At 39.8% G+C, this 16,859-nt stretch overlaps 2 protein-coding genes and 1 long non-coding RNA gene across 4 annotated transcripts; all 3 read left to right on the forward strand.

Annotated features, from left to right (window-relative positions):
- The first annotated feature begins 101 nt into the window (after positions 1 to 101).
- Positions 102 to 1,569, forward strand: LOC139576079 (uncharacterized). Its single transcript, XR_011675055.1, has 2 exons — positions 102 to 246; positions 815 to 1,569. It is a non-coding gene; the product is annotated as an uncharacterized lncRNA (long non-coding RNA).
- Positions 1,570 to 3,473: 1,904 nt separating this feature from the next.
- Positions 3,474 to 14,118, forward strand: LOC139576081 (ras-related protein Rab-27A). 2 transcript variants are annotated; one of them, XM_071401735.1, is made up of 6 exons: positions 3,474 to 3,724; positions 9,923 to 10,095; positions 10,677 to 10,762; positions 10,909 to 11,012; positions 11,144 to 11,267; positions 13,134 to 14,118. In XM_071401735.1, the coding sequence occupies exons 2-6, from the start codon at positions 9,943 to 9,945 to the stop codon at positions 13,336 to 13,338; spliced, it is 672 nt and encodes a 223-aa protein (XP_071257836.1). In that variant the 5' UTR covers positions 3,474 to 3,724; positions 9,923 to 9,942; the 3' UTR covers positions 13,339 to 14,118. The 2 variants fall into 2 exon arrangements, with proteins under 2 accessions (XP_071257836.1, XP_071257835.1); XM_071401734.1 differs by having other exon boundaries at positions 3,503 to 3,724; positions 10,885 to 11,012.
- Positions 14,119 to 14,323: 205 nt separating this feature from the next.
- On the forward strand, positions 14,324 to 16,716 carry LOC139576088 (probable ribosome biogenesis protein RLP24). Its single transcript, XM_071401745.1, has 6 exons — positions 14,324 to 14,498; positions 14,931 to 15,044; positions 15,148 to 15,220; positions 15,816 to 15,879; positions 16,165 to 16,250; positions 16,412 to 16,716. Exons 1-6 carry the CDS (start codon positions 14,418 to 14,420, stop codon positions 16,480 to 16,482), a joined length of 489 nt encoding a protein of 162 aa, XP_071257846.1. The 5' UTR covers positions 14,324 to 14,417; the 3' UTR covers positions 16,483 to 16,716.
- Positions 16,717 to 16,859: the final 143 nt, after the last annotated feature.

Below are 16,859 nucleotides of genomic sequence, written 5' to 3' on the forward strand. Positions count from 1 at the left end.
ATCTGTACCACTTAAAGAACATATAATTGATTTAATAAATTATTATATGCATTTTATGGTGATGAATCGTACAAGTCCCAAATCGCATTTTAAGTTTATTCTTGTCGTTTATCATGTCCCCTTTCATTCGCCGTAGATGTTCAACCTTTGTACTCAAACCAAATGTCGCTTTCTTTCCAACGTTAGTTGTTTAATTGTTGGAATTGCTAGACGTTTTGGTCTACACACACTTCATTAAAGATCGTGGTGAGTTATGTTAAAGCAAGAAAAAAATATGAAACCAATATAAGATTTGTGTGTCCTTTGTCTCTCACTAGCTAGCTATGGCTAACGACCCACGGTTTTGTCTAGAGGGGGATACAGCTTTTGTGAAAATTGACTTTTTGTAGCAGGTTTGAATTTACACAGCAGGTTGGGATAACCAATTAGCATTCGTGTAAGTGTAGTAGCGCAGGATCTGGTTGAGTATGAGTGGAGAGTTCTGCAATGTCACATGTTACAAAGAATCTGACACCACAGGGACATAGAACAATTCATGTCATTATTATGTCATATGCTGTATCTAGCTGAGGTTCGCGTTTACATCACTAATACTGTATCATGCACACAATGTTTTACAAATGCTTACATTACCTTCTCTATATGTAGCAGCTTGGTAATGTCACATGTGATTTCAAATTTTGATTTAAAAAAATCTACAGCACAATTGAGCCCCATGAAGAAAACTTTGTGTGCTTCATGTAAAAACTTAATGTACAACATCAGTTTGACAATACAAGGCAAAGCTTTTGGGTAATCTCTTCTATTCTTCCAGGATCAACGATGCAAGTGTAGGTGGGACTCCTGATGCAGAGAGAACATGTTTCGACGAAGGATACCCTTTGCACAGATAGCCTTTGCCACTGTGCTAGGAGTTGCTGGGGGAGTTTATATATATATATAGACCCATGTTTGTGCCCCAGCACAATAACACTGTTCCAGAGACTTTGAGTCTCACTGAGGACAATTGGATGCCTGAGAGCCAAGGACAGTCTAGAGATGGCAACAATGTGCCTGAGAGTCCTGGACAGTATGAAGTCAATAGAACTGTGTAGGAGAATGTGGGACAGTCAGCGGCAGAAGTGGCCGTCAAGTAATAATTTCGGTTCATTTGTGGTTTGGTGTGTAAATTAGATATGTGAATTAAGTGTCAAATACAATCCCTTCGGCTACTGAAAGATCTCACAAATCCAGTAATGTCAGCAGGGTTGGGTAGGTTACTTTCTAAATGTAATACGTTAGTTACCTGTCCAATTGTAATCAGTAACATAACTTTTGGATTACCCAAACTCAGTAACATAATCTGATTCCATTCCGTTTAAGATTACTTTCCCCTTAAGAGGCATTAGAAGACAAAAATGTATGTTACCAATTGAGCGACATCTATTGCAGGATAAATCAATGTTAAAGTTTACATAGCTGGCCATATATGGATGTAAAATTTTACTCTGGGTTGGTTATGTAGGCTTCTTCTAACCCATCGCTTTCTACTACATATAATACGATTAAATTATATCTTTACATTAAAAACCAAAGTCTATCAGAATTCCATTCATTCCAATAAATGTTATACCCCTTCATCTTCAAGAATAGGACTTGGAAGTATAAATTAGCCAAATTGTTTTACCTGAGCATGACCCCAAGCCCTACTCTGTTGTTTATGATTTTGTCGTCATGGAGAACTGATTGGGCTCATTGATTCGAGTTGAAAAAGAAAATCTGCGCTCCTAGAATGGCATGCTTTGAACACTACTGAAAGTGCTATTTTCATGGAAAAAATGAATGCCATATGCTGAATTTGCTATAGGCCTATTGTTTACGTTTTTGTTGGTGACACTATCTTGATAATATGCAGCAGTTTAAAGGGCAAATCGACAGACGAAACAATAACAAAACAGTCGCCCCGCCTCTGTTTTGGTAAAAAGCTGAGAGATGGATCTGGAGAAATGTAACCACTCTCAGATTAATAGACAGAGCTATGGATGCACGGACTGACCATAAATAAAAATTATAGTTTAACCATGTTTATGTTATGAGGCTATACAGTGTTTGTTTACATTTACAATGTTTACAAACATTGGAGTAAACAAGCTTATATTTTGGGTTCTCATTGAGTGTGACAGTTAAACTAAGCTCATGAGGCATTTATAAATGATATTCTTCAAGAATCAATGGAGATATGTGTGTATATAAGTCCAAAAATGGATGTAGCAACTACAGATTGCCCCTTTTAAGTCTATCAAAAGTGTGCGAGCTTGAGCATGTGTCCATTAGGCCTATGATTATTTATTTTTTATCAGCATGAATTAGATTGAGCAATAAAAACAAACACTTTTAGTCCATAGGCTTGGATCCGCACTATGCAGCTGTCGCAAGAGTGCATTTTTCACTGGCTGTCCACTGGTTTCAAAAACAATGATTGATAGGCAACTTCTTGAATTCCACTATTATTGGGTTCAAATGCACATTTAGATTTGTTTACAACTATCCACAACAACCACAATATGTAAGGCGCAAATAGCTAAATGAGAGAGCAGCAGTGTGATTCACATCAATGTGCTATGTAGATATCAATAAAAGGTGATATCCGTATCGCCGTAGACTACACCACTGCTGTCCTTACCTCCAAGTGTTTATTCAAATTGGATCATCTTTGAATGCCGACAGCAGTCGCACCTTTGGAAGACATAGTTTGGACTGTAGCCTACAAAAGCCTATTCCTGCTCTTTTCCCGCGATCCATTAAACACATTTGGTGTGTCATCATAGTGGTCTCTGACTTGTGGTCAGATTCGCTCAGGTGGAACAAACTTAAATTTGTAACGGATTACTTGTCATTTGTTAGGCTCCGATCACAAAGACAGCTTCATTGCATTTTGGTACACCAGAATTACATCATTATTTTTAAATGAAACGGTGCGTTTGGCTTGCAGCGTTGCAGAGGGGGTTGCAGTGCGTTCGGTGTGGTGCATAAATTGGATTTATCAACATATGCGTCAAACTGTATGTGTAAACGGCTTGACAGAAATGGTAGCAGAAGGTGAATGTTTAATTTTTGTTGCATACATATCCATGTGATGCTGCTTACTATTTTGACAATGACCTGTTGGTGTGTTCGAAGTGACACACAGGGTTGGGGAGTAATGCTTAGAACACACCGACAGTGTTTTGTGCAAAATAGTATGCAGCATCATCAGGATATGTATGCAACAAAAGTTCAACATTCACCTTCTGCTACAATTTCTGTCAAGCTTTTGACGTATACGTTAGATAAATCCAACGTATGCACTGCAACCGCCTCTGCAACGCAATGCTGCAAGGCAAACGCAGCGTTTCATTGGAAAATAATGTAATTCTGGTGTACCAAAATGCAATGACACTGTGGGTGTGATCGAAGCGTAGTTCCAAAAGAATACTCCTGCGCGGGAAGGGTCGTTTTCCGTTCGGAACTCCCACTGAGGTCTATTACCGTTTGGCGAGAGAGAGAGGGAGGGGCTGGCTCACTGCAACTGGACGGGAAGTGATGTTACATTGATTGTGAAGAGGGTTAATGCAACAAATGGATCGAAAGGATTTAGTAAACCCAATTTAGTGAGTTTTTTTGTTTGTTAATCAACCAATTGTCATCGCTTTTGAGAGGACGCTTCTACACGAAACACCAATAAGAAAGTGACGCACATACACTGGTAAGTTGAATTTCTCGAAATAAAGTTAGCGTAATAAATGTGTCTCGGCATATGGCGCTGTTTAGCGGACTTGTTTCTATCGACAGCTATAACTGCAACATGTTAAAAAAAATTCAGGACGGGGTTACTTTATCGTATAACGACCACCTGCGTTTCCACTGAGCTGAGGCTGCAGTGAAACGAAGTTATTTCCTGCTCACATTTACTAGGCCTACTTGAAGCCAAGGCTACTGAAAGTGCAATGACATTTTTGTTTTGTTTTTACATAATGCGATGTGTCCGCTTTTATAGTTGTCTTGAAGTGAACTCTTAAATTGGATACACATACGTTGTAACACAGGATAGGCTACGTGTAGCCTGTACTTAATATTGTAGGAATGCTACACTTTCATTGGGAATTGAAGTAACAGTTTCCTGTCAAAATTTCCTGATCACATTATTTTTAACCTTATACTGCAGTGGGCTAAATCAGGGTCACAGTGTTTCTTGGTAGTCTTAAACAAATCTACTTTAAAACAAATTAGTACACCTCACACACATGGTTATGGGCTTGCAAAAAATAAGAGACTTGTACCATGTCAGATATAGAGTTAAAATGTTGAGTTTGCTTCCCAATATTATACTTTCTATACATCACAGAAGACTGATATATAAAGACTGGTAACAAAACCGTCTGACATAGAAACAATCGGATTTCGGTGTTAATTGTTTAAACATGTTTATTAATTATGAAAACTATTAATAACATTCCACCCATGAGGCAACTTGACTGTAGGAAATGTTTATAAGCAAGCATTCTGAGTGAGAAGGGTAAGACTTATCTCCTGGTGGTACACGTGGCTCTCTCTACGGTATCTTGTTGTGTATCAATTTAATTATTTATTTGATCACAGTTTGAGAGCGCAATACCATTTGGAATAGTAGGCTTATATAACCTACACAGGTCTATGCCAATTTGAACTAGCAAATAGTTTTTCTCATAACAATATCAATTAACGTAGCACACCTTACAATATTTAATAGTTTTCCCTTGCTCTTTGTTCAAGTGTAATGGGACCTCGTAAATACAACCCTTGTATTGGCTACATTTATCTAGGTTTATCTATCCATAAACCTGCATCCATTTGGCTGGTGAAACATCACAAGGTGTCTACCTCACTAACTTGGTATGGTATCTTAGGGATACCAGTCTGGCATTTTGTCTGGAGACATGCCATGCAGAAAAAACATCAGCTCAGACAAACTAAAAATGGAAACGTTTTTAATTAGGTGTATGTCTTTGTGTTAATACATTTTTATTTTCTCAAGGTTTAAACACATTCTGGACATGATAAACCAATTTATTCCAAATTAACTTTTAGATTGTCTTTAGTTTACTTTACATCTGTCAGCTATTCAAAGATAGATGTCTGTCTAGTCTGAGATTTGAGCAATTGAGCTTGTGAACAAACTGGGCGATATGGTTATTAAACAGGGTCAATGATGGAGTAAAACATGACCAGTCACGACAACCACATGATGACCAACTGAGTTGGGGTTATTAGATGTTGTTTTATGTTTCTGGTAGGGTTTGTGTCAGCTAATCAATTGTTTTCTTCTTCTGTGTGTCCGCGCCTGTGTGTGTGTGTGCACGCAGGTATGTGTGTTGTCTGAAATGTTTCTAATGATAACCGCAAACATAATCAAATAATATTTTTGGTCCTATTTCACACATGTACAGGTGTGTTTTTAAATATCCCAACTCCAACTGAGACACCCTTGGAGAGGGGGATCATGGCCAGGGTCACCATTGTCCAACGCCCCTGGAACAATAAGGCTTAAATGTCTTCAAACTAGCAACCTTTCGGTTACTGGACCAACGCTCTAAACCACTAGGCTACCCGCCACCCATAATAATCTGTAAACCATTTCTCATCATCAGAATAATGTCTCTTCACTTACAGATATATAAAACATATTCATACTCAGAATGTTACAAAATAGTGCTTCCAGCCCTGAACATGATGAAACCTGATGATATTTCAGATGCATATTGGCAAGTCATTCTGTCAAGACATATCTGAGATGAGTGCTGTAGTATTGTGGTGCTGCAACACCCTTCATCTTGTGCAGTTTAAGTTCATGTCATCTGCATATCCGCCTCCTCCTTCGAGGAGTTCGCCATTATTGTTGGCCAACTGCCCAGGGTGGGTACTTCAGCTCTACTGCTTTGAGAATGTCTGAAAGGCTTTGTTCTACTTGCTGGCACAATCTGAGTTGCCCTTCCTCCAACTAGTGGGAAATTCACACCACCAGAGAACAGGGCTTTGCCTTAAGCCTCCTCTTTTAATCACTTTCACTTAAAGTTTAGGTTTGAAAGTAAACATACAATAACAACTTTGAAACACCTTTTGGGACGAGGACTTTAGCTGATCCTTGTTTGAGTACGAGCTCAGTTTGAATCTTCTGTTTTAGAAATGGGCAGGGGCAGCGATGTGAGTCAAATAATTTGTGAAGCATGAACAAATTCATGAACAAATGTGTAGGGATTCTGAATGAATGTTTACCTGATATCAGTGACCGGCAGTGAGATAGAACTAGCCAGTCAGTGCATAGCTATGATTTCACTCAAAAATAAGTGCAGAAGGCCTACTCAAGATGCTCTCATGTCTAACTTGCAAGATTGTATTTCACACCTTAAAATATTTCATACTTCAGTCACTATAGTGGGCTTCCTCAAACAACCTTATTTTGCTGCTCATCTGCAACACATGTAATCACAGCCATTCAGGCTTCCTTGTAGAAGCTGTGATAAGATTAGTCTCATGACATTTCATAAAATGTTTATTTGTATTTCTTTTTTAAACCACTTTCTTTGTCCTATGCTACATATTTTACCAAGCCTACTACTTGTTATCCCACTATTCCCCAAAAAATATTTCAGTAAAAAATGAATTTAGCATAATTAGATATAAATATGTAATTTAGGCTGTTCTTGTTCATTCTCTACAGGCTGTAGCTTAGGGGAGGATAGGCAGTTCAATGATACAGTGCCTAGTGAAAGTGTACACATCCCTTGCACAGTCTTCACATTTTGCGGCCTTAAAATTAAAGGAATTAAATTAGATTTTGTCCCCTACTGATCTACACAATCTTTTCCACGTTTTTAAAGTAAATACAAATGATTAAACATTTTCTTAATTGTAAAAAATATGTATTGATTGCGTATGTCTTCACACACCAGAGTTAATGCTTGGCGGAAGTCCCTTTGGCAGCCGTTACAGCTGTGAATAAGATTCTACCAACTTTACCCAACTCTTATGGCAACATACAGGTAACTGCCAAAGTAATGAAAACACTTGCGTAAATAAGGGATACAAAGTATTGAAAGCAGGTGATTCCACACAGGTGTGGTTCCTGAGATAATTAAGCAATTAACATCCCATCATGCTTAGGATCGTGTATAAAAATGCTGGGCATGCCATTTTCTTGGCTACCATGACCATGTCCCCATGATTTTTATTGAGTTGGTACAGTTATCATTTTTCTTTCACTTTGAGAATGTGGAGTAGGTTGTCTAGACCGGTAAGATGTTTTAAACATTTGTTATTCCTTCTTAGATTTTTTTTTTAAAGCAGCTAATTGTGAAGACAGTGCAAGGGGTCTGTAGACTTTCACTAGGGACTGTAAGTCTTTGGCCTACATGATTAACATCCTCTGTAGCAGCCTGCTTTCACATTAACTTTTGCAGTTAATCTGATTACCATTGGGGGCGACTGGTGCCGCCTCAGTGATCCTAACCTATGAAAGAGCAGGGCTGCCCACAAGCCTGGGGGCCTGTTTCTCTGGGGAAAGCCTCTGTAAATGTGTCCCTGCTGGTCAGATGGTGTACCCTTATACCAGCATGAACTGCCTGGCGACCAAGAGATTTGAGACATATAATTTACTTGTACAATAATACAGTTGACTGTCTTTTTTTGCTTGACGAGGTCAATCGATTAGTGTGTGCAGGTAGTACTGTGCAGTTGTGCGGTGAACCTAATAAGTCGGTCCATATACAAGCCTTTAGAATGTAAGCCTGCCTATTCCATTTCCCACTGGGGAACAGCTCAGAGAGGCTGAAGATGGGGTGCTGCTAGTCCAGTCACAGTGTGTTCATCACAGAACTTGATTTTGCTCCAGACTTTAAACAGCTTATTGCTCAGGAGGAGAGTTTTAATGCTGGACAGAGTGAAATAATTCCTTTTCATACCTTGGTCATATGATGGACTCTGCTTTCAGTGGGAATCACATCCAGCTTGTTCCCTTGAATATAATTTGATGGATATCTGTATTCAGCTCATCTTGTGTCCACCACATTCTTTCTCATTCACAGGCCTCAACTTTCTAGCTATGATATAATAACTCTGTAGTAATGCATAGCTTTATGTAATACATATTTTGTATCTATAAAAAACACATTGATTAATTCTGATTTATTTACATAAACTATTTATGGACCAGGACCAATCATGCCAGTGAAAATTCCAGATGCCTAGACAACGCTCAATACAATTTGAACAAAATTTTGTCAACTCTATGGAAGAACTTGTTTTTCTTGTGAATTTTTACAGGCCGTTGATCAATTGCGTAATTCTTAGTCTTATTTGCCTAATTACCCCCAATTAATCCTCTCGTGTAGAGTTTCAATCTGTAACAGTTGCCCCAAATAGGAGATTATCCACTTTTACCAAGCAAACAGGTAAAAGTTCACTGCGGATGGGGTTATAGCAGGATCTAAGTTTGAGTATTTCCTTACTGAACATGCGTGGAGGCAAATGTAGTTTTCTTTCACATAAAACATTTGTGTTTCCTGTTACTATGTCAGCATACTTACATGACCATGAGAGCTGTAGGCTAGACTCTCCAGACAGACAAAGAGGTGTGTCTGTCTCCAACATGGCTCTAAAACTTTTGTCCTCGGGTCAACTATTTCGCAGGCACTCTACCCTGGTAGCGTAAGGCACTGGGAACCAAAATCATGGGCATTAATATGGAGTTGACCCCCCCTTGCTGTTAAAACAGCCTCCACTCTTCTGGGAAGGCTTTCCACTAGATGTTGGAACATTGCTGCAGGGACTTGCTTCCATTCAGCCACTAGAGCATTAGTGAGGTCAGGCACTGATGTTGGGCGATTAGGCCTGGCTCAGTCGACGTTCCAATTCATCCCAATGGGGTTTAGGTCGTGGCTCTGTGCAGGCCAGTCAAGTTCTTCCCCACACGATCTCGACAAACCATTTCTGTATGGACCTCGCTTTGTACACGAGGGCATTGTCATACTAAAATAGGAAGAGCCTTACCCAAACTGTTGGCACAAAGTTGGAACCACAGAATCGTCTAGAATGTCATCGTAAGCTGTAGCGTTAAGATTTCCCTTCACTGGAACTAAGGGGCATAGCCCAAACCATGAAAAACAACCCCAGACCACTATTCCTCCGCCACCAAACTTTACAATTGGACCTATGCATTGGGGCAGGTAGCGTTCTCCTGGCATCCGCCAAACCCGTATTCGTCCGACGGACTGCCAGATGGTGAAGCTTGATTCATCACTCCAGAGAATGTGTTTCTACTGCTCCAGAGTCCAATGGCGGCGAGCTGTACACCACTCCAGCCGACGCTTGGCATTGCGCATGGTGATCTTAGGCTTGTGTGCGGCTGCTCGGCCATGGAAACCCATTTCATGAAGCTCCCGACGTTGCTTCCAGAGACAGTTTGGAACTCGGTAATGAGTGTTGCAAGGACAGACTATTTTTACGGTCCAGTTCTTTGAGCTTGTGTGGCCTACCACTTCGCACCTGAGTCATCGTTGCTCCTAGGTGTTTCCACTTCACAATAACAGCACTTACAGTTGACCGTGCAGCTCTAGCAGGGCAGAAATTTGATGAACTGACTTGTTGGAAAGGTGGCATCCTATGACGGGTTCATGTTGAAAGTCACTGAGCTCTTCAGTAAGACCATTCTACTGCCAATGTTTGTTTATGGAGATTGCATGGCAGTGTGCTCGATTTTATACACCTGTCAGCAACGGGTGTGGCTGAAATGGCTGTATCCACTAATTTGAAGGGGTGTCCACATACTTTTGTATGTATGTAGTGTAGTTTACAAATTATTATCTACAGTCTCGGTTGTGCACAGTTTTTACATTGCTTTCTTCAATGTTTGGTGTTGTCTGGTTTTCAGGTCTGAAATAAGCACTCACTATGTCTGATGGGGACTATGATTACCTCATCAAATTTCTAGCCCTTGGTGATTCTGGAGTGGGGAAAACCAGCTTTCTGTACCAGTACACAGACAAAAAGTTTAACTCCAAATTCATCACTACAGTGGGCATTGATTTCAGAGAAAAACGAGTGGTAAGTTGATTGCCCTAGTCATACAATTTGTCGTGTGTGTGAGGAAACCATACATTTTATTATTCACATACAGGTACTCCCCTACCACCCGTAATGACTAATTAGTATGCTGCTTTGTTGAAAGAGTTAACATTTGAAATGGTAAATTATTCCATTCCATGTGAAAGTTTTTGTAGTGCAGGTTTACTGTTGACCATGGAAAGTAAGTAGTAACTTTAAAAGCATTACTCCTCATAGTGCAAAAGAGAGCGTGGTAGAACTCAGTTATTTTTTTAGGAATCTGAGGAACTCCCAGACCAGGAAAAGATGACTAATATCACTTGAGTTCAGCAGCACCCTCCTAGAAAATAAACACTTCACACCACATAACCAAACACCAGGGTCATTTAAGCATAATCACTCATGCTGTGTATATTGTAGAGATTATCAGGGCAAACATTTTCCATCTAAATGTTTAGGTTCACTTTGGGTTGCAAGATAGTATATGTAGGATGACCAATAGGAAAGTATATTTTTAGGGCCTCATAGCCAGTGACCTCACACTGCTTTATATGGGTATAATAACTCTCTCTGTCTGACAGGTATACAAATCAAATGGTCCAGAAGGGGCAGCAGGCAGAGGACAGAGGATTCATGTTCAGCTGTGGGACACGGCGGGGCAGGAGAGGTAAGCCAATCCAAAACTCATCTCCCACTGACACTCTTGCTCAAGCCTTCACTGGTTCTCAGGTAGTTGTTGGCAGCTTTCAAATGCTTACTTTCTCCAAGCTGAATTAAACTCTGTACAAGGTGTTTTTTCTTGTGTGGTGTCAGATTTCGGAGTTTGACAACAGCTTTCTTCCGAGATGCGATGGGCTTCCTCCTCCTCTTTGACCTCACCAATGAGCAGAGTTTCCTTAATGTCAGAAATTGGATGAGTAAGTATTCTGTGGTTGTCAGAATCTACATGTACAATCTCATGTTGACTTCCAAAGAAATGTGCAGTGTCTTAACCACTATCTTTCAATCACGACTGGTGGGCTGACGACGGGCTTATTCTCTTTTTCAGGTCAATTACAGATGCATGCTTACTGCGAGAATCCAGATGTTGTTCTCTGTGGCAACAAGTGTGACCTGCAGGAGCAGAGGGCAGTCCGTGAAGATGAGGCCCGTGAGTTGGCAGAGAAGTATGGGTATGTGTCCCTTACCTATGACTAACCCTCCCTGAAACATTTGCCAAGAAGGCAGTGGCTGATGTGTGTTTACTCAAGGCTGTGCAGGGGAATCTCGAACGATACTAAACGTTAGGCTAGGTTGGTCCTTCTGGAAAGGCAAATATTTACACACATATATAAAGTATCCTGCTTGTGGCCTGAAATTACACATTTAATGAATATAAAGGGATTAGATATTGACCTATGTTTTACTAAAACGAACAAATGCACCATATTTGGGGTCTAACACCATGCAGTAAGAGACTATGGGCTCTATTTTAACAAGCCTAACGCAATAGTAAATATAAGTGCTGGCGGTAGGTCGAGGGGTGTGTCAGTAATATCTTTGCTATTTTCACAGCTGTTATTATGAGCGCAATAGCTGAAGGTGGCGCGAAATGGCTGTTTTTTTAATGAATAAACAAGTTGTAGGTGGGAAGAGGACTTGACCACTCACTGGCCAATCAAGGTTGCATGTGTTAGTCGCAAGGTCTGTAGGTTATTGAAGGTCTTTGCATTGTCATTAACTCCAATTTGGCTGGGGGCACGGAATATTCTGTCCTAGACCATTGTAGATTGATAATACAGTTTATTCAATAGCATAGGCTACAGTAACAAGAGTAAAACAAAAACATCCAGTGTTTGCTCTGGAGTGTTGACAGTCAACATTGTTATAATTGGCTTCAATCAGTATAGGCCTTCTAGATATCATACTTAAAAAATTGTCTGCCTTAAATTGTATTGTTTGTGTGAGGCACATTCTCAATAAGAAAGATACAGCCTAGGCCTACCGTTGATACTGCATAATAAGACTGAATCGTTTAAATACATTTGGAGGAGTGTCTTTTTTTAAAGTAACAGCAAATCAATACAAAAAGTATATGGGGAACACTAAAAAAGCACGTATCTCTTGTTCCATGTGCATATGGGCACTGTGCGTCACTGCTGGATAGGCTGCGCTTCCGGTGTCAAAATCCATGCCGTATCCAACCGCATTAGCTACGGCCAGCTTTTGGTTGGTCTTAAAAATCTCCACCAGTGCATACTGAAATTGGCACTTTGGCGCATGTTTTTAAGGACACAACTTGGATATTGCCACCCCTCTCACCTCATCGCAAGCGAGCTCATACGACAGGTAAATTACCAATCCTGGCACTAGGGTTTGAAAATAGAACAGCTCCGGCTTTAACAGGTCTAAATTGCAAACGAGCGTGCGTTTTGAAAATTGCACGAGCTTAAGGCCAGCCGAAAATAGAGCCCCCAGTGCTTAGAGTTATGATCATGTTATCTTCAAAAGCTGTTATGGTGAGCTGAATGGCCATCTTGTGCGTGGAAAATATCTAAGTGACAACATATTTAAAGTTTTAGGATGGGTAATCAGATTTACATAGCCCAGTAATAATGTTATTGCTGAATATTATACAGATAGCCATCTGAATTTCCTAACTCAAGAGAAGAGTCTGAAGTCTCTCTTCCACACGCACGTCATATTGAGATGTCATGGTTGTTAGTGTTCATATTTTTTAACGTTATGTGAACCGATGGCTCCACCAGTCTGAAATCCAATGTGGTTTTTAGAGAGCCACGATCCTCTACTATTTCAAAGATGCATCTTCCACTGCTATAGCACAAGTGCATGTTTCATGACGAAAAACAAAGGACACCCAAACAATTATTTTTTTTCAACCTTGATTTCTTTTCAACTGCTGAGAACTATATTCTGTCTTCGTGTAAAGCTTTCAGTTAGATCCAAACTTATTCAGGTTGTAGGTAGATAGTTTGTCTCATTCAGAGACTTATCAGTCGATGTTGATCTTATAATGTGTTGCTCTCCTTTCTGTGCAGAATCCCTTACTTTGAGACAAGTGCAGCTAACGGGCAGTTTGTTAGCCAGGCTGTGGATGTCCTACTGGACCTCATCATGAAGAGGATGGAGCGCTGCGTGGACAAGTCCTGGATCCCTGATGGAACCGTGCGATCCAACGGACACAGTGGTCACACAGACATCACAGAGCCCAAGACCCAGGAGAAGGGCAAATGTGCTTGTTAGGGTCCACATACAGATAATGGTTGCACCTTCAGTGATGTTTTGGTAGGACTGGGCTGTATGGCATGTGATGAAAGGCATGTAACATTTGTAAATCAATGGTGTCATAGGAAGTTTTGGCAAGATGGGGGGAGGGGGGTGTGTATGACGTGCAAAGCTGAAAGTAACCACCAACCCCTGCCAAATGTACCAGAGCATTATTATGTTTTGTTAATTTGATTATGCCATTTGGAGTGGTGCCTCTCCATTCACGTGTCAATTAAGTGCCTTTATGTTTTCATTTCAGATAATATTATATGTATTTTAAATAGTGAAACATAAAAGTGTATTGTAACTATTTTCTAAGATCCAGTAGAAAAGTGAGAAGCCACTGAAAGTTGTATTAGTTGAGAACACTTCCCTGTGTATTAAAGGGAACCCATCCTTATTACATTGAACTTTTTGACACAGGATATTTTTGTCACAATGCACTTCCATTTATTCTTGTACAATGTAAAAGTCCTGAGCACATGCAATCTGTAGTGAATAGAGTGATTTATTGTGTAGGCCTGCTCTGTAGTATCTGAGTAGCAGTCATTTGGGGTCTTTCTTTTTATCACGATGTCGGGATCTTGGGGCTATCAGAAATGTTTGAGGTTCCACGTAAATCAATGCTGATTTTGTTCACTCATATCATACAATGTGCATTAAATCTGCTGTATTCTGTCAAACACTGTTTTTATGTCAAATATGTTAACCATATCCTTTATTCCAGAAAATAAATATATTTTATTATTTATTAAAGCTCTGTCTCAGTTGTCACCTTGGCTACCTCTGAAACGACATTATTTAGTGTCAATCTTGTTCTAGTCAATATGTAACATAACGAAAATATTTTTACAAACAAAATCTGCATTTTCCAAGCTATAAATTAAGGTTTAGAAACTTCTCTAGTTACACACTAGGGGGCAGTTTGTAACGATAAAAACATGAAAATATATTTATTTACCGGAAATAGTGTATCGTAACTTCCTTTTAAAATCCTGCCACTCGCATTCCACCACGGATAACACATGGGCAATAAATAATCCAGAAATCTAACGATGAGAATTGAAAAATGTTACTTTTGCTCGGGACCTGTGTATCCCGGGCACGGTACGATGTTTGTGCGGAACGACTGCAAGGTTTGAGGTTTTTTTTTGTGTCCTACTTTCTGGATTGATGGCTTCCATGCTAATATGTTAGCTGTTTTGCTAACTTCCTACTGTAGCTAGCTTGTTTTGTCAGCTGGGATGTTTTTTTTCTTCCAAATGTCTGTAGCTATGTAACATCAGACATAAGCCCAGGTGCCCAACTATGCCATAGATAACCTATTTGTTTTTCTCCTCATAGCTATCTTTCAACGTTTTAGTGCAGTTTCATAGCCAGCCAGGCCTGTTATTGTTGCCAAGTGAAGTCTGTCTCACTCAGCAGTGAAGGAGATATTGGCTTTGCTAAAGCTGTAGTAGTGTTATTTCCTGTACATTGGGGGGGGTCTCTCCATGACCAGACATAGATCAGTTCTTGTTGCTGCTACCATGTGTATAAATCAAGTAATGACTAAAATGTCTTCTCAGACGTTCAGGTTTTGTAGATCAAAATGCCTCAAAAACTTCAAGAAGAAGCGTAACCCAAGAAAGACCAGATGGACCAAGGCTTTCAGGAAAGCATCTGGCAAGGAATTGACAGTGGTGAGTTCCCACATTCACCCATGCAAGTTGTAGAATGTGATATGATTGATAAACCATCATAAACGTTTTCCCCTTGAGTCTATTACTGAATTATTTCCAACAGGATAACTGCCTGGAGTTCGAGAAGCGCAGAAATGTGGCCGTCAAATACCAGAGGGAATTGTGGAGCAAGACAGGTACTTGTTATGGCTAAAGTCCAGGGGTCTATTTATTAGTGCAAACCGTAGTGAAACGTTTTGCAATGAAAATTAGTGTTTCTTATTGGACAAGTCCGGGCTGTATTCAGTACTTCTTGCAATGGAAACGGTTTACTGTTTTAAGAACCAAACAAAAATAATGAAACCGGGATGAACCTACCTGAATTTGTCCAATATAAATTCTAGTTTTCTTTGCAAATCGTTTTCCGCTTGGAGTAAACCGTTTCTGATACAAAATGTTTCGCAACAGACTTAATTAACATTTTGCAACAGAATCTGGTGTAATGAATACACCCCTGATAGGTGCCTCTGCTTCGGCCCATTTGGTTCTTTTTAATTACATCCCTGCCCTCACTTTCATCTTTCAATTGTTTTCATACTCTATTCAAGTCAATTCTCACATGACATATTGAGATCATGCCCTCCGCTCATTTAAATGACAAACGTTACTCTATGTTCCATGGTGGTGTATGTTACTACTACAGCATAACATCAAGACAACGGTAGCTAACTTCTAAGGTTTTGTTAATAGCCTTGTTGATCTGTTAAATCCAATTAATTTTGTTATTTTCAGTGGAGGCAATGAGGAAGGTGGAAGGAATAAAACGGAAACGACAGGCACAGTTCATCTTCAACAGGTGAGCCCTAGCTTTCCCCCCACAGATAAGAGCCTGGTTCAATTTGAAATTGTTGGCCACACTAGGAAGACATGGGACTTCCAACTTTATAATGGTAATATTAGTATTCCATAGAGTGAGTTAAACTTTAATTACACAGTCCCTGCTTCATAACATTATTATGAGTTAGAGGGAAATAACTAGGCTAACATAAGGCCAGTTTTGCCAAGTATTGGAGTCTGATATGCCTTTAGCACTGTTTTCAAATAGATTTTGCCATATTTCCTCTATCCCTTTCTCGATCAGACTGAAGAAGGGCAAGCAGTTGGAAAAGGAGGAAGCCATCAGCGAAGTGAAGAAGAACATTCACCTCATCAAAGCCCCACATGCAGGTGAGTTCACTGATTTCCCTTGTTTCTGTTAGTATTTTACATTGTGTGTATGTATGTGTATATATATAATTTGAGAAATTAGGTGATGGCATTCATTCCACTTGGAGTTTGCATAATGAAATATAGAATGTTGCTAATCCATTTTTTCCCCCCATATGTAGGCAAAGCCAAGGTTATGGAGGAGAAGATGGTGCAGAAGTTACAAGAAGATGTGGAAATGGGCGACGATTAGCAAGTCCTTATTGGGGCTCTGCTGAAATAGAGACCTACAAAGCAACCACTGGCTCTATTCATAACATCCATAGACTTTCCTTTACCATACTCTGGACAACATTCTGGGAAGAAACAACCATATATAGCACTGCAACCAGTGCAGTTCTGGGGTGCTGACACAATATTAAACCCTTTGAAAATAATTTAGTGGAGTGTTGTCAAATGATGGTTTTAATAAAGTATTGTGTCCTGACATATTTGTTTTGTTATTCATCCACATGAACTTTGAAATGGCACATTGTCGAATATGTTTGAAGTTAATTGCTTTTTTTAAAAGTTTTGGTGAAGACATGCTGAATTACAGTACTTCAAGTACAGACATGGCGCATAGGGGAT

Source organism: Salvelinus alpinus, chromosome 5 (assembly GCF_045679555.1).
Source record: "Salvelinus alpinus chromosome 5, SLU_Salpinus.1, whole genome shotgun sequence".
NCBI classification, from domain to species: Eukaryota; Metazoa; Chordata; class Actinopteri; order Salmoniformes; family Salmonidae; genus Salvelinus; species Salvelinus alpinus.

Excerpts from the sequence above, each read along its gene's own strand:
- LOC139576081 (XM_071401734.1), top strand. The coding sequence starts at position 9,943 with ATGTCTGATGGGGACTATGATTACCTCATCAAATTTCTAGCCCTTGGT. Across the intron at positions 10,096-10,676 it reads ATTTCAGAGAAAAACGAGTG|GTATACAAATCAAATGGTCC; the intron begins GTAAGTTGATTG and ends TCTGTCTGACAG. Across the intron at positions 11,268-13,133 it reads GAGTTGGCAGAGAAGTATGG|AATCCCTTACTTTGAGACAA; the intron begins GTATGTGTCCCT and ends CTTTCTGTGCAG.
- LOC139576088 (XM_071401745.1), top strand. The coding sequence starts at position 14,418 with ATGAGAATTGAAAAATGTTACTTTTGCTCGGGACCTGTGTATCCCGGG. Across the intron at positions 14,499-14,930 it reads TTGTGCGGAACGACTGCAAG|ACGTTCAGGTTTTGTAGATC; the intron begins GTTTGAGGTTTT and ends ATGTCTTCTCAG. Across the intron at positions 15,880-16,164 it reads GCACAGTTCATCTTCAACAG|ACTGAAGAAGGGCAAGCAGT; the intron begins GTGAGCCCTAGC and ends TTTCTCGATCAG.